This window comes from Catharus ustulatus, chromosome 26, assembly GCF_009819885.2.
Source record: "Catharus ustulatus isolate bCatUst1 chromosome 26, bCatUst1.pri.v2, whole genome shotgun sequence".
In the NCBI taxonomy this organism is placed as follows: Eukaryota; Metazoa; Chordata; class Aves; order Passeriformes; family Turdidae; genus Catharus; species Catharus ustulatus.
Window position 1 is genome coordinate 3,934,974 of NC_046246.1, and position 27,826 is coordinate 3,962,799.

Below are 27,826 nucleotides of genomic sequence, written 5' to 3' on the forward strand. Positions count from 1 at the left end.
TCCGCTCCGCTCCGCTCCGCCGCGCCGACGGGAGGTGAGGTAAGGTCCGCGCCGCTCCGCCGGGATGGGCTCGGGGCTCCGCCGCTCCCGGTCCCGCTCTCCTGCGCATCCCGCGGGTTGTGCCGGGCTCGGGCGGGAGTTGATCCCGTGGATTTCCCAGTCACGAGTCCCGCTGTTCTGGTGCCTTTTCCCCGAGGAACACCGCAGGACGCCTCAGCCATCCCTCCTCGGGCAGGTCTGAGCTCGCTTTCCTCTACTTTACCTTTTCTCATCCTTTCTCCCTCCTCTGACCCACCTCGGTCACGTCCCTTTCCCAGGGAATCCTCCCCAGAGCCTCTGCTGTCCCCAGTGCCCAGCTCTTACTTTCTGCTGTTAGGAAATACGTTTGTGAGAACAAAAGTGTTTTGGGGAAAGTGCCGTGACCTTTGGGACAGCCACTGCTGGCACTCCTGGAGCCTTGTCCCCTCCCGCAGCTCCCAACATCTGCACCAGGTACCGGCACCATTCCTGGATCCTGGCACTGTGGCGCCTTCCACAAAAACCTTGGGAAACACAAGGTGCTTATTTTTTTAAGAGTGTTACTGTTAATTGGCTCCTGAGCTACCAGGTTCTCCAGCTTTGAACATTCCCAATAAGCCAGGAAAGATCCCCCCTGTACAGTAGCCCCAGGCCAGGCAATAACCTACCGGAGATATTTCTCATCTATGGGCAGCTTTGCTATAAGGAACATGTTTAATAAATCATAAGGCCGGTGAATTCCTGGGATTTTTATTGCTTCTGTAAAAATGCAGTTTTGATCCGTCTGCGAGGGATACTGGGAAACAAAGCAGCTCCTTTCAGAGCCGGATCCTACGAATTTAGGACACAGACCTGGCAGCAGGGCTGGTGGCTGCGAGCCCCCTGGGCAGGGACAGTGCTGTGGTGGGCACAGGGGCTGTCCTGCCCCTGCTCTTTCAGGGACCAATGTAACCCAGGTGCCTGAAGCCCCATCTTGGCTTTCCTCACTCCGCTGAGGCTCTGGACACAACCGCGTGTGTGGAGCTGAGGCAGCGATGCCAGGGGAAACATCACAGCTGGAAATGCAGCAGGGCTGCACCAGGCTTCCAGTTACATTTTTCCTCCTTGCCCTGTTGGCCAAAGGGAAAAGAAACAGCAAAACCCAAACTGCTAAAAAATGGGAGAGGTTCTTGCAGGAAGACTCGCCTGTTTCCGCCAGCCCAGCTGACCCTATCTCCCAGCAGTGGGGCGGTGGATTGTCCCAGATCCCAGACTGGGCAGAGGAATGGCAATAAAGCAATTTTCTTTGCCTGTTCCAATCTGAAAACTGGGGTTTAGAAGCAGGAGCAGAGCCGAAACGCAAACAGCGCACAGAGATGTGAATCCAACAGCTGTCAGGGGCTCGCTGGGATTTTGGAAACCACGAGTGCTGTGGCCAGGGGAGTTAGTGGTGGGTTGAAATAGGTGGTGGAGACTCTACCCCACTGCACTGGGCCAAACTGAGAGGCCAGGCTGCCCTTGTCCAAGGAGGTAGCAGTTTGGTGATTGGGATTTGTCCCGTCTCCTGCCATGCCTTTGTTTTAGGCTGTGCAGAGCCCGGCCACAGAGGCGGGGAGGGAGAGTTTCTTTGTACAGGGAAGCATTTAAATTCTTTGCAGTGATTCATATATTCCATTCATATGAAACACAGTCCTGCCGAGTGTGAATGGGGACTGCGGGGGGATTTTTTTAAGGCAATAAGCCCTAGAAGTGTCAAAAGTTATTCACACCTTGGTGAAATCAAGGATATTTCTGTCCGTGGCTCTTGGCAGGGGCTCAGCACAGCTCGCCTTGCATTGGGTTTTTGGTTTCCCACTTGGATACAGAGCAGGGGGAGCATAGGGGCAGCGCTCCCATTCCCCATGCCCAGTGCTGGAAGATTTCCTGGTGCCAGAGGGGCCCTGTGTGGGCTATGCCCGGGGGTCACAGCTCACACTCCTCGGGGTCACACGACCAGAAAGCCCCAGGGCTGGTGAGCAGCCACCTCAGTGAGTGGTGTGGGCTGTGCCTGGGGGTCACAGCTCAGACTTCTCAGGGTCACACAACCAGAAAGCCCCAGGGCTGGTGAGCAGCCACCTCAGTGAGCCCATGGCTGGGCTCATGTGCTGTCCCTCGAGTGATGGTCACCAGGGCTGTGACCATAGCTACCCACCAGCTGTCCCCATCAGGGCAGACCTGTCCTGTTTGCCTTCAGCACAGAGCACAGGAACAGCCCAGAGAGGAGCCTTTTTGGGGGTGCTGGGATCATGGTGAGGAGCTTCTGGGGTCAAGCATGACCCTGAGGTCACTGACCTGCCATAGGGGGCTGCCAAGTCCCTATTGAGGAGTGTTAGTTTGTGGGGGAATCAAGTGGAGTGGCTGGGGACCAAGATACAGGGACATCACCCTGCTGCCCTAAGGTGCCCCAGGTGTGGGGACAGCGCCCATGGGGAGCTCTCGCCTCTGCCAGCTGCTCCAGGATGCTTTGAACCACTGTAAATCCTCTCTGAAGGAACTGGGAAGACAGTTTTATGGCTGCTGGGGAGGCAGATTAGTAGGGTGTTGTTTTCAGAGCTGATCCATCACGGGGATGCCGGCGCTGTGTGGTGCATCCAAGTGCTCGGTCTGGCGGGCAGTGCAGCCTCTTCCTGGGAAGGTGGAGAAGAAACCGCCTGGTTTTAATGCTCTGTCTGCTCTCTGGATCGGTTATGTGGGGGCCAAAACCTCCTCCACGGGCCCTATGTGCCACGGCCAGCAGTAGCCGGGCTCCTCACACTTTGTGACAACAGCGGATCAAAGGGATTTGGGCAGTGGCACCTGCAAAAGGCATTAACCCGGAGGGGAGGGCGTGGGGCCGGTCCCGTCTGTCCCCACACTCCCCTCTGCCATTCTCTCCTATTTCATCTTGTCCACAGCCCAGGAAGGAGCAGAGTTTCCATTCCTCTGCAATAAAGAAAATATCTGTGACAATAAAATCTCATGGTTCAGAAGAGGGAGGGATAAAAAGACACCAAATTGCATTTGTCTTCCCTAAGTGTCTCAATCTCACCTTTTTCCCTCTGGGAGAGGGTGCAGGCCATCCACTCTATTGGGCATGTGCTAGACTCTGAGCATCCCCAGTCGCCCATGCACTTTGTCACAGCTAATTAGAGAGGGTAATTAACTGCTTTAACAAGGGCAGGGGGACATTGACACGTGCCCATTCCCCGTTTTGCACTCAAGGGTTCCCTGTACTGGATATGTGGGGAGCAGAGCAGGATGCTGCTGGAGCCTGGCTGTGTCCTGCAGTAATCCAGTGGGATTGGCACCCTCAGGGTGACTGTCACCCCACACCACCCCACTCCAGCTCTCCCCTCCTGCTCAGGGCTCAGCTGCACGTTGCTTCCCTGCGTTGGCGACTTGGACTCCGGCACAGACATAATAAACCGCTTTTCCTTTTCCCCCTGTCACCGGAGCCGTTCCTGAGTCACATCCCTGGCTGCCTGGCTCTTCCCCAGGGCTGTCTGCTCTGGCTGCATAACCCTGCACATCGGCTGCAGACTTCAAAGCGATGGGATCCATCCCAGCCGGGAAGGGCTGGAGGGATGGCAACGCTCCGGGGAACATCTGCACGGGGCCGGGGGGGCGCAGGGCTGGCGTGGCTGGTGGGATGTGATGCTCTGCTCCCCAAAAGCCTGGCTCACCCCTGGGCATTGCTTATCTGCCCCAAAAATCTGCAGGAGCTGGACTCATCACTAAAGTCACATCCTGCCCTGTTCTCCCATGTTCTCCCAGGAGCATCCCAGGAGCAGGGACCCCACAGCTCCTGAGGGCTGCTGCCTCCCTGCAGCGCTCCTGAGCTTGGCTGGGGGCTGCAGGTGGGAGATGGGTCCTACCAAAAATGGGATGAGATTAAAGAGGAGCCAAAGGTGGCAGTGTGAGGGTGTCTGCTGTCCCCTCAGCCGTAAGAGTGCTCCCGTGGCCTCTGGCCCCAGTGTCAGCTGAGTTCACAGAGCCAAGCCCCAGATCACAGGCAGCAACTGCACCCAAAATCTGCAGAGCAGCCAGGTCTGGTCTCTGTGACCTTCCCTGGGGCTGAGCCTGTCCCACTGGCCCATCTGGAGATGTTTGTCCTCAGAGGCTCTTCCAGGCACCTCCATCCAGGACAGGGCTTGGCAGGGAGCAGTCGGGGGAAGGACAATGACTTCAATGTCCACCTGCCGTGGATGCAGTGGCCGATGCAATGCCTTGCCCAGCTTGGCTGTTTTGCACCAAAAACCTGAGTCCTTATTGTTTGCAGCGCTCCCAGCCCAAGTTCTGCCTTCCCAGGCAGGATGTGGCCCCAGAAATTGCCCCAAACCAGCAGATTTCTGCAAACCTGCTGCACACAGGAGCAGCTTGGCAATGCTGGACCCCTGGGACCTCGCAGCACTCCTGTGCCTGCCCCACAGAGCTCTGGCTGTCGCTGAGAGCCTCTTTATTGTTCTGGCAGAGGGTTTTGTTTCACTGCTGCCTTCCAAGTTCCCAGGGATCTAAATTCTAAAGCAGGGTCTTGTAAAGAGCCCTGTCCAGATGGGCGAGATGATATTGCTGTATCAGATGAGAACTATCCCTGTCTTTATCCACAGACAATGCAGCAGTGGGAGCAAACAAGGATAGAGCCTTTCTTCGGAGGCACATTAGCCAAATAAGAGCCTTCACTTTGTTTTGTGCCGAAACCTAAGGCCTTGAGGCCAGACCACCTCAGGGAACTGCCCCATCCCTGCAGCCACACGAGGATTTACCCCTTTCCCCATGCCCATTTTCAGGGCAGGGCAGGGCAGGGCAGGGAAGGGAAGGGCAGGGCAGGGCAGGGCAGGGCAGGGCAGGGCAGGGCAGGGCAGGGCAGCAGGTCCTGCCCATCTCATTGCTGGGGTGTTCCCTGTCCTGTCCCAGCTGTCAGAGTGGTGTCCATGCCCCCAGGGCTGGGAAAGGCTCGGCAGTGCTGCAGGGATTGGGCAGCACTCAGACCTCTTCTGTCCTTGGATACCGACAGAAGGTGGAAGATGCTTTGGTTGTGCCCCATCACTGTGGGATAGTTGAAGCCACTCAAAGAGTGGGGGCTGTCCCGAGCAGCTCCGTGCACTCGTTTGTGGTGACGCACGAGCCCTGCGGCCAATTCACCTGCTTTCAGATTTCATTACAAGACCCAGAATTCAGCCCAGGTTTGTTTTAAGAAGTTACAGGGAGCTGAGAGAGCCTGGGACTGATTTATGGCTTCCCATCAAAATCATGTGGTTTCACCACAAAACTTGGAAGCTCTGGATGCATTTTTCCTTTGGAGATTTTGGCTTTGCTCCAGGGCCGAGAGTGTGAATCCAGGGTGTGCATCAGGGCTGGAGCGTTCGGGCATTTCGGACTGAAATGGAGGAGATATGGATCACCACAAGGAGAATATTTGATGTCAGGACAACACAGCCATCGTTCTCAGGGAAGCACCGATAAGGAGGCGAGAGGCTTGGCACGGCACAGAGCTGCAGCAGCTCCTTTGCTCTCACTGCAGCTTTCATTTCAACACTCAACACTTATCGTCCTCACATCCTGCTCTGTGTCAGCAGCCAGAGCAGCATCTCCTGAGCTGCTGTGCTCAGGCAAGCTGGGAAGTTCCAGCTTGGGAAGTTCCACTGCCCTCCCTGAACCCTGCTCTGGACTCACAGGGTGAGCTGCCGGTGCCCATCGGGGTTAAATATGTGGGCTTTTGCCAGAGAAGCATATTTCCAGCCTCAAACATGCATTGTCAATGACTGCAGAAAGGTATTTCTCACTGCTCCTTGTGCTGTGAGCCAGCAGACAAGAACAAGACCACTTTTATTGCTATTTCTTCATATTTCCTGATATTGCCAGTCTGGCACTCACAACCCACAGGCAGATCCTGGCCTGGGCCTGGGTTTGGATTACAGCAGCGATACCTTTGTCTTTGCTTTGCCTTTAATTTCAGATGCTTTGGGCCCCATGGGGCTGAGCTGATAACCCTGGAGGGCAGAGCCCACAGCCCCAGGGTGGGCAGCCTGGGTCAAGGGCAGACCCCAAACCAGGCCCATGCCCAGCCACTGCAGGCACACAGAATCATTAAGGTTGGAAAAACCCTTCAAGATCATCAAGTCCAACCTTCAGCCAAATACCCCATGCCCACTAAGCCGTGCTGTGAAGTGCCACGTCTGTTTTGTGAACACTTCCAGAGATTCTGACTCTGTCACATCCCTGGGGAGCTGTTCCACAGCTGGAGCTGGGCCAACTCACAGCAGCTCAAGGACCCCAAAACCCAGCGAGTGCCACGGGCCCACAGACCCCTGAGGGGGCTCAGCATCTGGCTCCTGGCAGTTCATGAACAGAGGAAAAGAGCTTTGTGTTACATAAATAACAAGGTCAGGGCCCTGTGAGCTGCTCCTGCTGCGCGCGAGCGCCGTGTCCTGCTGAGCATCCCCCGGCGCAGGGGCCAGCGGGACAGCAGAGTCCCTTCAGGGCTTGGGTGCCTTTATGGTTTTAATTTAGTGCCTTTTTAAAGTCAAGATGAAAGGGAGAGCCGGGCAGGGCCGCAGCAGTTCCCCTGTCTGCATCCAAAGGAAGCTGGTGGGGCCACGCCGAGCACCAGTGGCTCCGTGCCTGCTTCCCAATCCTCCGCTCGCTCCTTCCCACCACCGGCACGGACACGTCCACACCATGAACAGACCCTGTCTGTGCCAGCCCTGTGCTGTGCTAGGAACTTGTGTGGCTGTGTGAGATGTCCCCTCCAGGCCTGGTGTGGGACACTCAGGTGTCTGGCACTGCTCTGCCAGCCTGGCACACTTGGTGCTGATGGTCTTTTCCATTACATAGCCATTCATTAAAGACCACACGTGATGTCATTGCCAACCATCAGCTACGGGCCAGGACAAGACCCCAGCTCTCCTCCAGCAGCCATAAATTGAGCTGTACAAGGAGTCTGTAATTATTTTATGCCAAGCCTGGTATTTTCCTCCCCCTAGGGAGGCACTAGAGCGAACAAGAGCAGGCCTGTGCCAAACCATGCCCAGGCAGTGCTTTTATGAAATCTTGGGTTCGTCAGAATTAATTTCATTTAAAACATTCTTCTCGTTTTTCATAAAGCACAGCAAATCCGCGGTACTTAGGGCAGGAATGCAGCCAGAGCGCTGCCGGGCAGGCGGTGAATTACCCGCGGCAGATGGGCCGTGACGGCGGGGTCGCCCCGGTCCGGAGCTGCGCTGGCCTCACCTTCCTGGGGGCATCCAGCTGGGAAGAGATGCTGCAGTAACCTCTGGGAAACAGCCAGGGATGGGGTTCCAGCAGCCCCATCCCATCCTGTGTTCCCAGGGGCTGTGGGAGTCCAGGTGTGTTTGTCCCCAAAGCTCTGTGAAGGTTGTGGCTGTGACTGCATTCCCGTCCCGGTGCCCGGTGCTGTCCCTGCTCGTGTGGAATGGGGCATCACAGATTGTTTGCTAGCAGCTGGCCCAGGGGTGGAACCTGGTCAGAAACCTGAGCAAAACTGCTCAGAGTGCCAATAATTCAAGTGGTTTTTGGGGCTGGGGATACCTGGCTGGGGCTGGGGAGGGAGCAGTGTGGGGACAAGGGTTGGGAGCTGGTGCTCCTGCCCTGCACTAGAAGGTGTGAAGACCAGAGCCATGGGAGATGCATAACCTCTGTCCACTGCTGCAGGGTCAGAGCAGGGGCACCTTCCCAAAGGCAGGACCTCTGCAGGGCTGCTGCTGGAGAGCTCTCTTGGGATGGAGTTTAGAGCCTGGGGTACAATCCTTACTGGAGAAATAGCTCAGAAATCCCGTAATTCTGGAGATCTGACCCACTGGAAAGGGGTGTAACTCCCCTCCCTTTAACCTTCCCCCCCTTGCAGCCTCCCAGGGCAGGACAGGTGAGCATCTCAGCCACTGTGTCCTCTTAGGATGCAAACAGGAGCTCGTGACCTTGGGTGACCCTGGGGCAGTGAGAGGAGACACGGGACATCCCTGTGGGAGTTTGAAACTAGAGGGAGCCAATGGATCTCTCCAGCTGGTTCTGCTGCAGGCTGGGATTATTTCTGCCATGCTGGAAACTTTGTTTGCTCCAAACTTCCACCTCCTACCAGGTCAGTGGGCTCCAGCCTGCCAGGGAGCTGCCAGGGGTGAGTAGGGATATTGGAGGGATTAGCAGGTGTCGACCCTCATCTTTCTTCCTGCTGCAGGGAAATCCATGGCTTCATCTCCCCTGTTCCTTCACAAGCCTTGCCCTTTCCCCTCCATGTGTTGGCTGCTTACTGGGATGCACTGGGAGATGGAACAGCACTGGAGTCTGCACCATGGCCCAGAGCCCTCCAAGCACAGCCAGCTGAGTTTTGGCTGGATGGCACTGCAGAGGAGGGGTCAGCAGCTCCAGCACCGTGTGGCACAGCCAGGTGCCCGGCTGATGGCGTTTGCCAACACAGGGTCGGGCTGATCCACAGTTTGCCGTGGAGCGTGAGAGCACAGGGCTGGGTGTGCTGTTTATTTTGGTTAAATTGAGTTTTCTCTGGGAGATTGGGGGGCGCAGGGGGCCTCCAGACAAGGGGCTTTTGTGAGCTGAGCTGCAAGCCGATCCCCTTTTGTGGTTTTGCTTTTTTGGATGATACAATTTGTTATTCCAAGAACTACCCAGCAAATGGACCCCATTAGCCGAGTCCCCAGAGCAGCTGGAGCTGGAGCTGGCGCTCGCAGTGCCTTTGTCTGCATCCACCTTGGGCCCTCTAGGAGAGCTGGGGCCATGGCACTGCTTTGCCCCTGGATGGTGTTTGGGGGAGATGGATGGAGCAGGAGCTGCTGTCCCTCTGTGCTGACAAGGCATTTTATGGGATTAGCCTGGGCTGGGAGCAGCAGAAAGCACTGGGCTTGTTGAATTCCCTGGCACACTCATGTCCCTGGCACACACTACACAATACACACAACCTGTTGTTGTCATGCTGCTGGGAGCTGGAGCCAGTGCTGGGGCAATCCATCCAGGCCCAGCCCCTTTGGCCCCTCACACAGGGCTGGACCTCACCCTCATGCTTGGTGGGAGCTGTGGGAATTCACATCCCTCTCAGCCTTTGGGCACAAACAGCATTCCCTGCAGTGGGGGCAGCATTCAGGATCCCACTGGCATCCCCCCACCTGCTCCAAAAGGCCCCTGCACAGCCAGCACACAAAGGGCAGCTGTGTAAATGCCATGGCAGCCCGTGCTGCTGGAGCCTGCCCTCAGGGCTGTGGTGCCAGGGCACGGCCATCTCTGGCCACCAGGGCCGGGTGGTCCAGCCGGAGCATCCTTGGCCCGCTCAGCGCTGCCTCCCGCTGTGCAGGGATGCTGCTGACTCTGTTTGTCTTGGCTCCGATGGGCTTTTTCCTGCATGTGAGAGGCTGGAGCTGCGCGGGAGCCAGCGGGTTTATAAATAAAAGCGTCGGACACCTCTCTGGGTGGTGCTGAAAGCTCCTGAATTTTCCCCACCGCTCTGACACACCCCATGTGGCTGCTGTGTTCGGGAGACACCCGGGGCTCTCCCTGCTTCCCCACTCCGTCCTGGCCGCTCTTGTTCCCCAGCCCCACCTGCATCCACCCCTCCTGAAGTGCTGGGACACGCTGCCCTGGCCAGCTGGGATGTATCCCTGCTTCCACCAGCCTCCTAACGGGACATGTTCCCCACACCTGGCTGTCCCACAGCGTGTAAGGGTGCCCAGAACTGGGCAGCAGACACCAGCCACGCCCGGAGATGAGTTTGCCACAGGGGCTGGGTGCGGGAGCATCCCTGGGGCACGGTGTGTGCTGGCACCGCACGGAGGGGACATTGGCTGCCGCTTAGTGGCCTCTTGGCCATCTCCAGTTGCTGAAGAACCGGGAGGACAGTGCTGGCCTTACCTCCTCCCCTTCCACACTGCCCGGCACCGCGGGACAGGAGTGGCCCCAGGCCGTGGGATACTGGCCTTGCCCGGATTTTGCTTTCCATTGGCTCATCATGGCCACGGTCCTGCCCTGGCAGAGCCCAGCGGGGGCCGTGGGAAGAGGCAGCCGTGGCTTCCCGACAAAAGGAGCCCGGCAGTGGGCAGGAGACAGCGCCGGGAGCCAAGCGCAGGGCAGGACCCGTCCGGGGCTCCCCGACCCGCTCCGCGCTGCCCGCAGGGGATGGGGGCGGCCGCAGCCCCCGGAGCCTCCCTTGGGGACAAAGGCCAGCACAGATGGGGGGGTCCTGGAGCCCAGCCGCCACCAGAGCCCTCCTCCCACCGCGCCCCCGCCGCATTCCACCCAGGGCCTGACATTTCAACGTGCCGAGCCTTCGGAAAACGGCATTTTAATGCTCTTGCTGTAAAAGCGGTGGAAAATGTCCGTGGGCTTGTGCAGGAAGGCTCCCGGGAAGGGGCCGCGCCGTGGGTGTGCCGGGGGCTGGCTGAGCCCTGCCAGGGCAGCTGGGGTGGGGTGGGATCCTGTGGAGCCCCAGGTCTCTCTGGGACACCCTGTAATCGCTGCCAGCTCTGCTTATCCCGGTTATTTCTGCAGCAGGGGTGAGGCTCGTGCTGTCCTGGGTGGGTTCTGCTGCCCCTCGAGGTACGGAGGGACTGTCACCTCTGTCACCTCACCTTCCCCTGGCATTGCCTCCTGCCAGCATGGCAGAGCCTCCAGAGCATTTCCCTGCTCTCTTCCCACACCAGCTCCAGGCTGAAGGGTTCCCTGGGCATCTTTTCTTTTCTGATTTTGGTTTTGTTTTTTTCTTTCTGATTGTCCTCTAGGAAAATGGGCTGAATAGGTCAATTTAATTTTCTGCCCATGTTTCATTTGTCAGAAATGCCAGGCCAGTGTGGCAGGGTGGCACCTGCCCAAACTGGGGCTGCCACACATCCATCACTTCCTAGAAAGCAACAACAGGTTGTGTTTGATCCCTGGATCAGGTCTGATCCCCTGGGTTTGGATCTTTTTCCAGATCTAGATCTGTTCCCAGGATCTGGGTCTGCTGCTAATATGGGGAAATGATTGGCGTAACAGTTGGGGTCCCTTGGGTGCAGTAACTGTGCCAGCCCCCTCCTGAGCACCCACCTGTGCCCAAACAAGGGTGTGCCCCCTTGCCAAGGCTGGGGTGTCCTGGCCAGGCTCAGAAATGTGCCACTGGCAGGAGGAGACCCTCTGGGCAGTGGGTCCCAAGTGGACACTGAGGTTCCCACATGACACAGCCCAGAGGAGAGCTCAGAACGAGCTGGGTGCTTTTCCAGCTCAAAGCCTAAACAAAAGGTTTTGTAATGAGAGTCTCCCTGTCCTCGGGTTCAGTGTCCATTTTGCGCCCTGGTGCTTCTGAATGGGAGCATTTGAATGCACCAGATGACAGCACAGGGGTGCAAAACCAGGGACTGACCCTGAGGGACTCCATCCTATTCTCAGTCTCTTGGGACACTGCAGGGACATGGAGACAGCCCTGAGCACCACTGGCTGTGTGTCCATCCAGAGCCACTGTCTCTGACAGAAACAAATGAAGAAAATATTCCATATATTCTGCACTGCTTTCCACTGGCGCTGGAGCTCCAAGTCCCCAGTTTTGCTTGGCAGAGGGTCAATGGTAACAGCGACGCCCAAGGCAGATGCTCTGGAGCTGTGAAGGTCACTGGCTCCTCTGGGGCTTTCTTAGCTGGTTCCCGGCACTGTCCCAGCTGCTCCCTTCTCCATCCTGGGTCCAGAAGTGTTTTTCCCTTGGGATGATCTGGGACACATGAAATCCTCACCATTTCCCTCTGGGCTGCCCTGTCCAGGACTGCTTGCTCTGCAGATGCTATGTGTGGGGCAGGGCTGCCTGATGGTGTCACACTGGGAGGAGAAGAGCAGTGGGGGATGAGGACGTTTGTGGGTGCAGGGGTCCAGGCAAGGGGGGTGGTCTGGAACCCTTTGAAGCAAATTCAGTGGGATGCTCGATTGAACTGGAAATTTGGAGCCTGGAAATGAGAGCGTGGCTTTGAGCTATGGCATGTTGGTGCTGATGTTGAAAGATGGTTAATGGTAGAGATGGGGCACCTCATGGTCCCCAGGACATGTCACCCAGCTGTCCAGGAGTGGTGGATTCTGCTGCCTCTGCACAGGGTCCTGGGTCATGGGGGTTTGGTGTAATCCCCAGGAAAGCAGGACCGCTGGAATTCCCTGCGAGGCTGTCGACTCCAAGACAAAGGAAATGTGGAAACTAAAAAAAAAAATTAAAAAAATTGAAAACCAGAAATTTCAAATTGAAAAATCAAAGCAGCTGATTCAGCAATGGTGAAATATCTTGTGACAGCGTCAGGCAAATTAAAAAAAAAAAAATCAGGGGAAAAAGTCAGCTTGATTTTGCGCAACCCATGACTGTCCCAATGGAAAAGCACATGGGGGATTGTCCATTGAGATGGGGGCATGGTGCTGTGGAGTGCAGCCTGGCAGAGAGGATGCCCCCTAAGATGGGGATTACAGGGCACAGGGGAAATCTGAAATCCAGCCAGGAGCATGAGGCTGTGCCAGACAGGAGCGTGGGATATGGGAGTGTCTTGTCAGAGTTTCCACTGAACACCTCGGGCTGGCTGGGGACTCGCATCAGCTCACAGAAATCAAATTAAATTAAATAACATAAATACTGCCTGAAACGTGCACTCCATCCCCTTCCCTGGGTGTGGAAATGGGGAAGCAGCTGTGCGTGGCTGCCGTGCCAGGAGTGCTCCTTTATGGTTCATGGCCTTGGGGACAGCAGGGAACGGGGATGGGGATGGGGATGGGGATGGGGATGGGGATGGGGATGGGGATGGGGATGGGGATGGGGATGGGGATGGGGATGGGGATGGGGACGGGGATGGGGATGGGAATAGGGGTGAGGATGGGGATGGGAATAGGGGTGAGGATGAGGAAGGGATAGGTATAGAAATGGTGAAGGGATGGTGAGGGGATGGGGAAGCCGATGCTGGCCCGGGGCTGCGAGCCACCGAAGTGAAGGCAGGACCGAGGCACCGCCCCGGCAGGTAACCCCATCCCCCAGCGCCGCCCGCCAGGGAGGGACACAGCCGAGGCTCCCACTCCTGAAATTTATTTTAATGTAAACCTAGCTGTAAGGCAGCTTTTTCTCATTTTTAAACTATTTCATATCAATCCTTGGCCTGACATTTGTTTTCTTTGAGTGCGGTGGGGAGCGCGGTCGGCATTGCTGAGGATATCTCCTCTGGAATCTTGGCAGAGGCGGCTCCCTATCTTTGAAGAAACGGCAAATGCAAAACAGAAGGCCGATATTAGAGAAGCATAAACAATACTTTCCCCCGTTAACCCCAGGAGCGGCGCAGGGCCCGGCTCGGCGACACGGCGGCGGAGGGACACTGACCCTCCCCGGCCACCCCGCACCTCCCCAGGCTGACCCCAGGCAGGGGCAGCCCAGAATCGCTCCGGACAGGTCCCAGCACCTGCGGCCACGCCGTTGTCCCCAAGGGCTGTGGCCCTGGCGGGACAGGGAGCGGTGGCAGCCGGGGAGTGGCCGCACCGGGAGGGTTTGCAGGGGTTGGGGAGGAGCTGGTGCAGCCGGGGTGCCCCAACCGGGGTCTTGCCCTGTTGGGGCTCAGGAGCCGAGCTCTGGGGTCTTCCCCGAGGAGATGCAGCTCCGAGGGTCAAGCGGACTCACCGGGTGCTTTGTCAGAGGGATTCTGTGAAGGGTAAGCACAGAGAGGATGTGCGGGAGGGCAGGCACAGGCAGCAGTGCTGGCACCAGCCAGGTTCACCTGGGGGTGTTGCTAAAAAGCTGGAAGAGGAGAGGAAATGGAGATCAAAGGACCCAACAAAACCAAGGAGACAGGATTTCAAACTCTAATGTTAAAATAAAATTACTGTTAGGATAAACACCGCGAGGCAGGTTCCTGTCCGAGCAGCTGGGCAGGGATGTGGGATGTTCCTGGTGTTTTAGGCAGGAGGGGATGTTTGCACAGCAATTCACACATTTGCTGTCGTACCTGGGCAGGTGCCGAGGGAGGAGTGGAGAGCTCAGGTGGGAAAACCACAGGGTGGGGACACCGTGGTGGGGATGCTGTGCTGCTGACCAGTAGCACCAGCTGTCCTGGAGCACTGGGAGGCAGTTCGGGAGCTGCTGGCTCCCTGTTGTCCCACTGCTCTGGAGCTTGTATTTACTGTGGTGTGAGGCCATTACATCTTTCCCTTTGGAGAACAGGTGCTCCTGCTGAGGCTCCTTGTTGCACCTGGAGCCACTGTGGGCTCCCCAAGTGCTGTTATGGGGCCCCACTGCATCCCCCTTAGCAGGGATCCCCTTCCTGTGGGATGGGTGGGCAGGGCTGGAACAGCCACAGTGTTGCTGCCCCGCATGTCCCAGCTCCCAAAGGGAGCTGCCCTGAGCACCCTGCCCCAGAAGGTTCATTATAATGGAGCCAGTGACCCCAGCACAAGGCTGGAAGTTTAAATGTCTGCGGTTCATGGCCACTTGCCTGTAAATTCCCTGAGACGGGAATCGCTCTCTGCGGGTCCCTCCAGGCTTAGCAGATTTCTTTGCAAAACACCCGTTGCCTCAGAAAACGTTATTTCTGCACAGGAGCTGTGGAAGCAAGGTGGGCCTGACCTGCAGAACTCGAGGAAACTCCAACTGCTTCCCACTGCTCCCACCAGGACTTACATGTCCCTGGAGCAGGGCTGGCTCCTTGGAGAGCGATGCCAGTGCTCCGGCAGCTCACTGGGGCTCACACCCCCTGTCTCTCCCCGTGGTGTTGGGCAAATGCTCCACATCCCACACCAGGATCCATCCAAGTGTCTGTGCTTGGTCACAGAGCAGTTTGGACCCTGCACAGCCTCTGTGCAGTCCCCTGGAAAGGGGTTCCAGCCTTGGAACCCTCCAACACCCTCATCCCTACTGCAGCCCAGCTCTAGCACTTGGCAGCTGCTCTGCTCCTCCATCCCTCAGGGTCAGCATCACAGCTGCCCTCGGGCAGGCCACCACTCCACTGGGAAGAGGAGGAGTAGGAGGAGAGGGGAAGAAGAAGGGAAGAAAAAAATGAATCCCCACAAAAATGTCTTCATAACAGGAAACGTCTCATAAAATACCTGTGGTTTGGCATGTGTGATTCGACTGGTCAAACTATGCACCTGGCAGGGAACCCTGCTATTAATGCTGCAGCTCTGGTATTTTGGTGGAGTGGAGGCTGGCGGGGGGGTGGGGGGGTAGGACCGGAGATTTGGGGTGCCGAAACCCTCCTCTGGGGCCAGGGCAAGGGGGGACATGTCCCCTGTGTCTCACTCACCCAGCTGTGTGTCAGTGAGGGAACTGCAGCACTCCAGGGATGCCGTGAGCCAGGCTGAGCCTTGCCCCAGGCAGGAGCCAGGCTTTTCCACCCAGACCCGGGCCCCAGCCAGTCCTGACCCAGGGGTCTCGCCGTGCCCAGGGTGGGTCTCAGCCCCACGCCCACCCCCGGCAGCCATCGCCGGGGTTCTGCCGCTCTCCCGAGGAGTTTTGACAGCTGGAGGTGAAGGATTAAGCCCTGAGCCGTGACCTGCGGCTGCGCTCCCGGCACACACGCCCGGGGTCACTAATCCGCTTGAGCTGAGCCCTGACCCGGCGGCCGCGGAATCGAGCGGTGGCACCGCCCCTGGTGCTGACATCGCTGCGGGACCCCTGGAACCCCGGCGGAGTGAGCCACGGGCAGCTTGCACCACGGCCGTGCCATGCCGTGCCGTGCCATGCCATGCCATGCCGTGCCATGCCATGCCATGCCATGCCATGCCATGCCATGCCATGCCATGCCGTGCCGTGCCGTGCCGTGCCGTGCCATGCCATACCGTGCCATGCCATGCCATGCCGTGCCATGCCAATCCCGCTCCATTCAGGGCCAGGCGCGGGCACTGTGCGAGGGAGCAGGTCCCTGCAGATGGGGTGGGGTGTTTTTTCTTCGTCAAGGAAAATGTTTTCTTGTTCCCTGGGCTGCTGGCGGGCGAGGCTCCGGCTCCGGCAGCGCGTACAGCAGCCTTGGATCGGATCAGGTGTCATGCAGTTAAGGACAGCCCGGTGCCAAGTCTCCCCCGCGCTCCGGCGCTGCTCAGCCGAGCTGCTCCCTGATGCCTTTGGCTGTCGCAGCCCGGCCTGCGGAAACAACGTGCTGCTCTCCCTCTTCATAGCTCACTTTTCGTTTTTGACTCGGTTTATTATTATTTTTAAAGCATGTGTAGCGCAAAGCAAATCATCGACCTCCCGCTGGAGCCGGGCCAGCCCCGTGTTGGGCTTGGAAATCCTCCCTGCTTTATTTTTTATTGTAAATGACCGGAGGATGGAGCGGCTCGATGGGACACGGCGGCGGCCAAGCCCGCCTGCTCCAGCCCACCCACACGCGGCGGCTGCTCCCGGTGCTTCCCCTTCCCCGAGTCCCCCCGCCCCGGGCGGGTGCGAGGTGCTTCCCACTGCTCCCCTCCCAGCCCGGGGCCACCTTCTGCCACCGCTTCCAGAGGTGGTGGCTGTGCTTGTGATGCCAGAGCCCAAAATGGGGACTGCGATGGGGACAGGTTTGGGCATGAGGAAGAGGATGGGGACAGCAATGGGGACAGGGACCAGGATGGGATGAGGCCACGCCAGTGAGCCTGAGCATGCAGTTGAAGTGCATCAAATTCCCCATCCTGCCTCATCCCTGAGCCCCTCTGTGGGGCTGGGATGGATGTGGGGCCGGAGCTGGGGTGAGTGCCAGCAAGCACATGCTGTGCCCCAAACTGACCACGCTTTGACTGCCGGGTTTAAACAAGTTCCCCGTTGTGCCGACCTTCAGTCACAATGGCAGATCCCCCGTGGATCACATATATTGACTTAAAAAATAATTAGCCTCAAAGGGAGCAGGCGCAGGGCCGGCCAGGCCCTTCATTAATATTTAAGTAACAGGGGCCATAAATCAGCAGCAGCTCAGCCAACAGCTCTGGCCATGTCCGTGGGGAAGCGGGGCCATGGTGTTCACAGGAACATTGCCCAGTCCACAGGCATGGGAGTGCTGACATGGGCTCTGGGGGGAGAGTGGGACTGTGCAGGGGGCAGCAGCCCTCTTCCACTGGGAATGACCAGGAGCACACCAGGAACATGCTGGGTGCTCACCAGGCTGCCCAGGACAAGCCACGAGTAGCTCTGGAGCGACGGAGGCAGCACAGGCTGGTTGTTTTCCTGCAAGAACAAGGTGACATTTCTTGTCTCTTTTCTCATGCTTTAAGTGTGAGATTTTTTCCCTGTTCCCAGTGCTTTCATGGCGTGCCAAGGGTTTTTAACACGTCTGCTCGCCGCCTGCCAGGGGAGCCGACACTCACACCGTCAGCGGGGCGGTGGCGGCTCTGAAGCTGTGCCAGGGGTCTCGGTGCTGGATCGGGGCCCTGCTCCCCCCAGAGCTGAGCAGTGCGGTGTTGCTGAGCCCCATCCTGCTCCTGCATCCCCAGAGAACAGCATGGACCCCTTAAGTGCTGCCCCAGTATGAACCCTCCTGGCTCAGCAGCTCCTGCTGGGCTTGGCTTTGTGTCAAGGGATGGTTTTGGTCGTACTGGAGTGTGCTGGGGGGGCTGGAGCTGCCCTTGAAGGACAGCAGCCTGGCTGGTCAGTGCCCAGCCTGGTGGCTGCAGTGCCCAGGCAGAGTGGAATGAGCCAGGAGGGGCTACAACTGGCACCCCCAAAGCATCTCCCCGGCTCCAAGAGGGAAAAAAATTAATCTTGTGGGATCTCTGTTGGCCATCCAAGAAGGTTCTTGACCGCAGACCCCAGGAGGACAGGCAGATATTCCCCAGGAGGATGGGCAGGTGATGGTCAGGACAGGCAGGTGACCCCCAGGAGGATGGGCAGGTGACCCCCATCTCTCTGCAGCCACCCCGTACACATGATGGATTGGCCACCATTCGCGACCTGCCAGGCGAGACGGGAGCATCGTGTGGCTGCTCTGTGTGATTAATTATCAGTTCATAACACAGGAGATTTCAAGCATGAAAGAGCCTCTCCACAAGCACGTTGTGCACACTTTATCCATCATATGGGACTCCAGATGTTTCCATTTTATTGTTATTAAATCACTGCCTGGAGAGCACGGGTAGCAGGAGGCCTCCAGTGCCGGGCATGGCTGGGGGGGACAGCAGAGCACCAGAGACCCCTTTTGTTGAGGGACATGTACCTGAGGGGCTCAGGCCAGGCTCCCCTGTTGCTCTGCAGAGACTGGGGCAGTAGGAATGACCCAGCTGGATCAAGGGGGTGACAGAGGACACAGAGCAGGGAACTCAGTTTCACATCCAATACACAAATAAACCGTGGTCAGATTCCCTTGTCTTCCCTCTCCCTTGCCTCTGGCTCCATTTTCCCTGCATCCCACATCTCTCTGAGCACTGAGGGCTCACAGAAGGAGGATGTGGTGCCCAGCAGCGAGGGGCTGAACCACCCCAGGGTGCTTCTCCCATGGCAGCATCCTGAGAAAACAGCCCAATGGAGGGGAGGAGCAGGGGAGAATCCAGCCCAGGTGGGAGAGGAGAGAGCTAGGAAGGGAGGGAGGTAGAGACAGAGGCACAGGGGTCATACCAGGTAAGGAAAACAAGTAAATAGCTGATTCAGGGGTTTGTTCTTCTCTTTTATTTAACAGAAACTGTATTTTTACAGCTGCAATCCCTTAAAATGGGATTCTTTTCCCCTTAAACAAATCCTTGTAAAATAATGCTTCATAAAAAGAAGCGTTCCTCTCCTCGACCCTGAAGACAGAAAAACAATAATGCCGGCGAGGCCCCGGCCGTGCTGCCAAGGCCGGGGGTGGCTGTCACCCGTGTCCCTGGCAGTGCCACCCAACCCACAGCCACGGCTCCGGGTGCCTCGGTGGCACCGCTCTGGGCCTGTGGCTCTGCTGGGACGGGCAGAGCAGAGCTCCTCTTCCAGCATCTGCCACAGCCACCTGCATCCTCACAGGGTCCGTCGTGCTGCTAATGGCAGGGCCATCCCTGTCCCCTCCAGCCCTCAGCTGACTCCACACCATGTTCCAGGCACAAGAACAACTGTCAAGGCTGCCTCGTCCCTGGAGACTCCAAAAACCTGCCAAGCCCTTGTGGCATCAGGAACAATCCCATGCCAGGGCTCCCTGCTCCCTTGACTTAATTTGCTTTAATTTTGTTTTAATTTGGGTTGTTTTTTCTCTAGGCTGCAGCTCTTTTTTTTTTCACTGCTGCTTCAGCAAAAGCAATTCAGGAAATTCCAATGAAATCCGGGCATGCAGCAGCCCTGCCCCTGCTCCCTGGCAGGACAGGCCAGGAGCTTAATTCTCATTAATAACCACCACAGGTCAATTATTACGAGAAGGAGGAAAAGCAGCAAAAAGCTTTTTGGCGTCACGTGTTGTTTAAGCTTCCGAAAATAAATGTTCTTTGCAAATCAATCTGTTTGCAGCTCTGCACGTGGAGCTGACAGGGAGAGTTGCTGGAGGAAGAAAGTATTTATAAAGGGGGTTTATTTTAAATAAACAGGCACTTAAGGCTGAGGCTGCAGCTCCTGTGTCCCATCCCTCGTCCTCCGCGCGAGTTCCCGGCGCTGCCCGCGAAGCGCCGCAGTTGAGCCACAAATGCAGCAAGTCTTTGGTTCCCACATTGAAGGTTTAGCCCACCACCCACTTGGGAGGCTCAGCACCCACTTGGGAGGCTCAGCACCCACTTATGAGGCTCAGCACCCACCGGCTGCCCCCAGGGAAGGCAGGGCTTGGCAGTAGCAGGCTGTGCCTCCCATAGGGGCCATGGCTCTTGTGAGAGGAGCCCCTGCTCACTTGAGGGATGTGACAGCAATGCTGGGCTCAGTGGGTTGCAGGTCTCATCTGCTTTTCTACTCCCCTCTTTTATTTGTTAAAAATGTATAAGGGATGTGAGAGTTACCACAGACACTCAGGGCAGCTTCTGTAAGAGTCCAGTAGGCACCCCTGTGGTTGGTTACAGTGCAAGATGAGAGAAGAGCCTTAAGCTGTGGCAGGGGAGGTTCAGGTTTCCACAGAATTTCTCTGTGGAAAGGGCTGTCAGGCTTTGGAAGGAGCTGCCCGGGGAAGCAGTGGAGTCCCAATCCCTGGAGGTGTCCGAGGAACAACTGGACATGTCACTCAGTGCTCTGGGATAGTGACAAAGTGGGGATCAGTCACAGGCTGGCTTCAATGATCTTGGAGATCTTTTCCAACCTCAGTGATTCTGGGATTCTATTCTATAAACTGTATTTTCCATGCATCTCCCAGCTGTGATGTGTCAGGAAGGGCAACATGTTTTAGGCTATCTCTGATTCACAAAGGCAAATTCAAGGGAGTCCTGCTCAGGGGGGGATCATTCTCAGGCTCCCAGCTGGTGCTTGTGAGGTGGGGGTGTGTACCCAGTGTCACTGTTGCTTTGTCTGCAGGAGCCGTGGGAGCAGGATGCTGCCGGACGTCGTGGTGATGCTGGGGACGATGGTGATGGTGATGGGCCCTCGCTCGGCCGTGGGAGGCGGCGTGGGGGGCTACGCTCAAGTCAAGTACATGCAGCCCATGGTGAAGGGACCCCTGGGACCCCCGTTCCGTGAAGGCAAAGGGCAGTACCTGGGTAAGGGATGCACTCTGTGGGACTGTGGGAGGGCACAGGGCAGTGAGGAGGGGACACTGGGCACTTGTCACCCTCTGCCCTTCAGGGACAAAGCTCCTGGAAGCCGCCTGGCACAGCTGAGGGTGCTACTGTCCAACACGCTTTTGGCCAAGCATAGAGGGACCATTTTGGTCTCTAACCCACTGCAAAAGGACAGGATGGACACAGATAGAGGCTCAGCAAGGAAGTGAAGCCCTTGGCTGGGGCTGGGAGGGCACCTTGGTCTGGGAGTCAGGGGACACAGCCTCTGGCTCCTGCCCATCCCCAGCAGCATGAGGTGCAGAAGCCCCAGCACTCGCTGTCTCTGCCTCTCCCTGCTGTTAAACCTGAGCTGTCCTGGCAAGGCTTTTTCCACTCCTCCACCTATTCCGTTTCCCTGTCTGCGTTTTGCACCAGCTGGGAAAGGAAAGAGTGCCAAGGCTGGAGCTGAGACCCAGCCTGGCAAGGAAAGAGCAGGAGAGAGACATTTCCTCCCTCAGAGAGCAGCCACCAGAAACTCCACACGTGTTAAATCACTCCCCACTGAGTGACATGCACCCAGAGGGACTGAGGCACCAGGGTCATTGCTCTGCACACCTGGGGCTCCAGCACCCCCAGCCTTCTGTAATCCCCAGTCCCCAGCTGCCCTGCCTGCATCCACCCCAGTGCTGGCAGCACCAAGGGATGGGGCACTGCTGGGCTCGGGTATCCAGACCCGCCAGGTCCATGTTTGGCCCTTGGGAAGAGCCACTGGAGCCTCTCCATGGTTTGCCACAGACCTGGACCCTCCCAGGAGCTGGTCTTGGCTCTGGAAAGAGAAACTGGAGAAGGCTGGGCCACTGGTGGCTGATTTACTGGAGGGCTGAATGGCTTATCAGGAGTTCAGCTCAGCACATGTGTCAAAAAACACACAGCAAAACCTGCACTCGAAGTGTGCACAAGCCCCCCCTCCCTGCCCCCTTCCCAGCTGTTGTAAAGCTGCTCCCTGAATCCCAGCCAGAGCCAAAACCTTCCAGTGTAGCACAGGAACACTTCAGCTGCTGATGGGACTGGATTCAAATCTCTCCCTGCTGTTCTCCCTTCTTTTTTTCCCTTCTTCCTATGCATGAGAGCGGCTTGCACTGAGCAATGCTGAGCAATGCTGCCCATGGTGTGTAGAGCAGTGAGTGTGCCGGGCTGAGGCAAGGAAGGGTTTGGACAAGCTCTGCCAGCTTAGACCAGGCAGAGGGGACACTGAGGCAGGGTAGAGCACAGAAGTCCCCTGGACATTACTGCTCTAAAACCCTTGGGAAGGAGAGGACAGGTGGGGGACAGGAGAGGGGGACGCAGGGACAGCTGCAGCCCGAGCCACCGGCTGTGGGGCCGCACAGAGGCAGCTGGGGAAGCCGGTGCCTCCTGGATCCCACTGAGTTCCCATCTCTGCTTAACCTCTAATTTGGCAAGGAAAATCCCTGCTGGCCTTCTGCCCTGCTCGGGGAGCTCAGCTGACTCGCCGCGACGGCGCAGGGCTGTGCCGTGCCCCCGCGGGTTACCCCGAGCCGGCGGGGGCTGAGCGGGGCCCCCGGGCTGCCCCAGCCTGGCCGCGGGGCCGGGACCCCTCCTGGGGGTCGGGGGGTTCCTCCTGCCTCCAGGTGCCATCTGGGGAGTGACAGGTTTTCTGTCAAGATGCCAGACACCTTTTCTCACCCAAAAACAGCTGTCCCAGAGCACAAAGGGAACTCAGGGGAGGAGATGCTGCTAAATGCTGAAACGCTCAGAACATTTTGCAGAGATTTGCACATTGGGGTTTATTTTGGCTCAATTTAAACCATGTCGATGGCCCTGCAGCCAGGTAAAGCCACGAGCGAGTGCTGTGCTGAGGCACCCACTGCTGGGAGACAGTGTGAGAGGTGCTAAAACACTGATCCCACACAACATCCCTGCGAGCCTGTGAAACTCTCTCACGAGACAGGGCTTGGCAGCAGCTCTGGAACAAGCTCGGCTGGGCTCCGCCACAGAGCAGCCAACCTCTCCTTCCTGCAGTGTCATCTGGCCGTGCTGGCCAGACCCACTGCTGGCTGCTCATGGCTGGGAACCACTTCCCATCCCGCTGGATTATTCCTCTGCTGGCCGCTCTGGCTCCCTTCTCCAGGCAGGAGGGGTCCTTAGCGGGATGGACACAGCTCCAGAGGGGCTGCTGCACCCACCGGTGCTCCCCAGGACACGGAACCCTCCGTGGTGCCCAGGTGGGAGCTCCCAGGGGTCATTCCTGCCCTGTCCCCTTCCCGCTGCCCCTGCTGGCTCCGCGTTAAGGTTCACGGCAGCTCAGCTCCTGCTTCGACGGGAACACAGAACCCCACGCTGGTGCTCCGAAGCGCAGCGCTCCGAGACATGTGTCTGTGGTAAGACATGAGCTTTTGAAATCGGACACCAGTGGGGCTGCAGTGTCCCAGTTTCTCTCCGCTGACGGCCCCGGTTTGGTTTTCCCGTCTGCTTTTTTGGCCGCCTGCAAGCTGGCAGCTCCCGCCTGGCGTTTCTCTGCGCTGCCTTGTGTGAGAGAGAGCGTGTGTGCTTTTTCCTTCCTTCGTGGGCTCAGCTGTAGATCCTTGTTCTGATTCCATGCAAAATGACCTAGAAAACTAATTCATTTCAAACCATTGCAAGGAAAAAAAAAAAAAAAGAAAAAGAAAAAGTGTGGGGAGAAAACACATTGAAATAATTTTCTGGAGAATTTTTTTTTCCAGAATCCAAACCCCAGAAATAGCGCAACACTGCACAGCTCCCTTGCCCTCTCTCCCTCACGGAGTGTTTTCTGGGGTGAGGAGCAGAAGTTTGCAGAAATCCAGTGGCAGTGTCATGACAGACAAATATTTCCTTCATCAAGAGAGCCAAGTGACCACAGCTACAAGCCCACAGGATGTGGGCCAGGGTTTGATTTATAGATAAGCTCTAAAAATGTTTCCATGACCCAAAGGAAAACACAGCGGCACCGGGCTGGGAAGGGCCAGAGCTAATTGCTGTGTTTGGGGCAGGCAAAGCCACCTCTGATGCTCCAGGAGCTGTGCCTGCTGCTGCCACAGTTATTCTTTTCACGTGTCTCAAATCTCCCGTAAGCTTTTCCCGTTGACTGAGGAAATCTCCATGCTGGCGGATCCCAGCACCACGTGTGTCTGTGCTCCCAAAGCCCAGCTTGGCTCACTGAGGGGGACAGACTGGCAGACCTCAGGGACTGTGGCATGCAGCCTTGTATCCTGCTCCCACCTCAGGCAGGATCCATCCCCATCCCAAGAACTTGTCCATATAGATCTTGTCCCAACTGGAATTATCTCCCTTGTGTAGATTTGATTTAAATTCACCCAAGATGTCACAGTCCTTTCCTCTGCCTTTCACATTTCTCATCATAGTCCCGTGTACATGTGACTGTCGAGTATTTCCTTCATTCCAAACTGCCCAAAAAAAAAAGAGTTTGTCAGATTTATGCTTTCTCACCCTTTCCTGGCATCACGTGGGAGGTGACACCCTGCCTGGGCTAGCCTTGAGGAGTTATTTATGCTCATGTCTGTGCTTTCCATGCTGAGCTGTGGTGGGCATGTCATCTGCCTCTCCTTGCCTTTGGAGTCTCTCAGCCCATTAGTTTCTTTCTTATATCCGTTTGCAAAAGACCTCAATAAATTCTTGAAATGTCAAGTGGTTGTGGCCTATTCCCAGCTGGGCTGACTCATTTGGATGAAGCTGAGGCTGCATTTCCCTCCCAGCTCTTGGCTTCTCCTCCATCCCCAGAGCTTTTTTGCTTTTTGGTTTTTCTCTGCCTTGCTGGACTCGGGAGCTGTGCCAGCAAGCACTGTGGGCATGGTCGAACCCATACACCCATCACCTCCTCAGGCTCTCAAATACATGTCCAAGAGTTTTCTTTTTAATCCAAAAGGATTAAAGGTCCCTCAAGGCCCTGGACTTGCAGGACAGGCTGAGGGATTATCCTCAATCTTGGCTCGCTCTGTCGCCATCCTCTCAGCTGAGCCCAGGCAGCAATGACTGAATCCCACGGTGCTTTCAAGGCCACTGGGAAGTGAGGCAGCAGGACGTTTGAATCCAGCTCCAAAAACACTCTGCAGTAACTCATCACAAAATAGCCCTGTCAGAGCTGACAGCAAGCACCGGCAATTTCCATGGTGTCCCCTGGCATCATGGAGGGATATGAAGCTGGAATGGGAACTCTGGGCTTTGGCCTTGCCTCAGGACAGCCCTGTTGATGTGGGGGCCCAGGAAGCTGCTTTGGCCATGCTTTAGTGGAAGGGTTCCCCTTCAAGCCCAGGCCACTCAGAGACCCTGGCTCCAACATCCCAAGGACACTCCTTGCCCACCACCAGCTCTAGTGACACTCTGTCTCTCCTCTCTTCACAGACATGCCACCACTGCTGCCCATGGACCTCAAAGGGGAGCCAGGACCGCCTGGGAAGCCCGGCCCACGTGGACCCCCTGGGCCCCCCGGCTACCCAGGAAAACCGGGCACGGGGAAACCGGGAATGCACGGCCAGCCTGGGCCTGCTGGGCCCCCGGGCTTCTCGGGCATTGGGAAACCCGGCATCCCAGGACTCCCTGGAAAGGCGGGTATGAAAGGGATGCCCGGAGCCAAGGGCGAGCCTGGCATGCGAGGGGAGCAAGGGCCGAGGGGACTTCCCGGCCCGCCGGGGCTGCCCGGGCCAGCTGGGCTCTCTGTCAATGGGAAGCCGGGTCCCCAGGGCGGCCCTGGCCTGCCCGGGTTTCGGGGAGAGCCTGGCCCGAAAGGAGAGCCAGGTCCCCGTGGAGAACGAGGGATGAAGGGTGAAAATGGCGTGGGGAAGCCAGGCTTACCGGGGCCCCGTGGGAACGGGGGCCCTCCCGGCCCTGCGGGGCCCCCGGGGCCTGCCGGCATTGGGAAGCCTGGCCTGGATGGGCTGCCGGGCGCACCCGGGGACAAGGGTGACATGGGTCCCCCGGGCGGGCCAGGTGTCACCGGGGAGCCCGGCCCTGTGGGGCCACGGGGACCCCCCGGGATCGATGGGATTGGTGTCCCGGGTGTCGCGGGGGTGCCGGGGATACAGGGCCCCATGGGACCGAAGGGAGAGCCCGGGATCCGTGGCCTCCCTGGCCTGCCTGGCCCCACGGGCTATGGGAAGCCAGGCATGCCCGGCCTGAAAGGAGACCGCGGGCAGCCCGGGGCACAGGGAGCCATCGGCGATAAGGGGGAGCCCGGCGTTGATGGGGAGCCGGGTGAGCCAGGCCCTGCCGGCATCATTGGCCCCCCAGGCCCACCAGGGTCCATGGGGCTGCCAGGCAAGCACGGGCTGCCCGGCCCCAAGGGGGATGTGGGGCCGAGCGGGCCTCCAGGAATGCCGGGGATGCGTGGGGACCAAGGCCCGAATGGCTTTGCAGGGAAGCCAGGGGTGCCAGGAGAAAGGGGCCTGCCCGGGTCACTGGGACCTCCCGGCCCAACGGGCCCCAAAGGTGAACCAGGGTTCATCGGCCTTCCGGGGGTGCCTGGATTAACGGGTGGCCCCGGGCCCAAAGGGGACGGTGGGATCCCGGGGCAGCCGGGGCTGAGAGGCCCCTCCGGCATTCCGGGGTTGCAAGGACCTGCTGGTCCCATGGGGCCTCAGGGGTTACCAGGCCTGAAAGGGGAGCCCGGGCTCCCTGGCATTCCCGGCGAGGGGAAGACCGGCGAGCCTGGCATGGCCGGACCCATTGGCCCACCTGGAATGCCAGGAACGCCAGGGCTGAACGGGCCACCAGGCCCACCGGGGCCACCTGGGCCACCAGGAGCGCCAGGAGTGCTGGACGAGACGGGCATCGCTGGGCTGCACCTGCCGGATGGCGGCGTGGAGGGGGCTGTGCTGGGCAACGGGAAGCCGGGCAAGCCGCAGTATGGCCGAGGAGAGCTCGCTGCCCGCATCGCGCCGGCCTTCACTGCCATCCTCACCTCCCCCTTCCCGGCATCCGGCATGCCCGTCAAGTTTGACCGGACCTTGTATAACGGGCACAACGGCTACAACCCAGTCACTGGGATCTTCACCTGCCCCGTATCCGGAATCTACTACTTTGCCTACCATGTGCACGTCAAAGGGACCAACGTTTGGGTGGCCCTGTATAAGAACAACGTGCCGGCCACCTACACCTACGATGAGTACAAAAAGGGGTACCTGGACCAGGCCTCGGGCAGTGCCGTGCTTGAACTCAAGGAGAATGACCAGGTCTGGGTTCAAATGCCCTCAGACCAGGCCAATGGGCTGTACTCCACGGAATACATCCACTCCTCCTTCTCCGGGTTCCTGCTCTGCCCCACATAACGGCTGTTGGGCACGTTTCCTTTTCACCCACTTTAGCCATAAACTGTCTTTTTTTTTTTTTTGGATAAAAAAGTGTTTTAAAATTAATACAAAAAAAGAAAAATCACTGGGAAGAACACGCAAGACATTGTCATGGGACCTTGCTTCACGCTGTTTGATCCATGAGTCAAGAGGGTAATTGGGAAGGAGACATCTATCCATCTATCTTTCTTTTTTTGGGGGAAGAAGGGAGGGAGGGGAGCGACTTCCTCAACAAAGCATATTTGGAATAAATACCCCAGTGACTGGACATCAAACACAGGAACATGCCTGGGATGGCAAGGATCTGGCTCTGTGATCCAGAGAGGGTCAGCTGAAAGACCAGACCCCCGTGGTCTGTATCAAGTGCCCTCATTTCCCATTTGGAATGCTAGATAAATAAATCCAGCTGTGTCATGGCTGGCGTGTTTGGTAACCAATGCAGGGTCCCAGGCACTTACACAAACCCATACAGCAGCAGGGATCCACGCTGGATTGAGAAATTTCCTTCCAAACCATCAGATGCCCAAGTTCCAGGCTTGCTGACGCCTGTTTTTCCAGACTGCTTTGGGGCAGTCTCTCCGATTCACTCCGGATTCAGTGTGGTTGGATTTATAATCCTAAAGAGTGGAACACTTTGCATAAGCACCTTCTTCTAAGAAGTAAATATTATTTTTAACCCTCCCCCCCCAGCACCTTTAGGAATAAAATCGTCCGGCACTGGTACCTGGGAGGATGCCACGACCGGTTCCAAAGGCGGTGAGGGAAGCTGGGACCCCCATGATGAACAACGATCTGCTCTCTCCATTCACCTGCTGGGAAGTCCAAGGGCTGGTCCTGTCCCGTCTGTCTCTGCAGCCCAAAGACTTGCTTGGCCTCAGGAGCATCTCTACCCACACAAGGATGGCAGTGCGAGCCCAGCTCACGGTGCTGCCAGCTGGTGTGACATA

The 27,826-nt window shown here is 57.6% G+C and overlaps 1 protein-coding gene across 3 annotated transcripts; it reads left to right on the plus strand.

The window, feature by feature from the left end:
• Nucleotides 1–27,657, plus strand: COL8A2 (collagen type VIII alpha 2 chain). 3 transcript variants are annotated; one of them, XM_033080595.2, is made up of 3 exons: nt 1–39; nt 20,357–20,538; nt 24,937–27,657. In XM_033080595.2, exons 2-3 carry the CDS (start codon nt 20,373–20,375, stop codon nt 26,856–26,858), a joined length of 2,088 nt encoding a protein of 695 aa, XP_032936486.1. In that variant the 5' UTR covers nt 1–39; nt 20,357–20,372; the 3' UTR covers nt 26,859–27,657. The 3 variants fall into 3 exon arrangements, with proteins under 3 accessions (XP_032936486.1, XP_032936488.1, XP_032936487.1); XM_033080597.2 differs by lacking the exon at nt 1–39 and adding an exon at nt 147–235; XM_033080596.2 differs by lacking the exon at nt 1–39 and adding an exon at nt 16,914–17,153.
• Nucleotides 27,658–27,826: the final 169 nt, after the last annotated feature.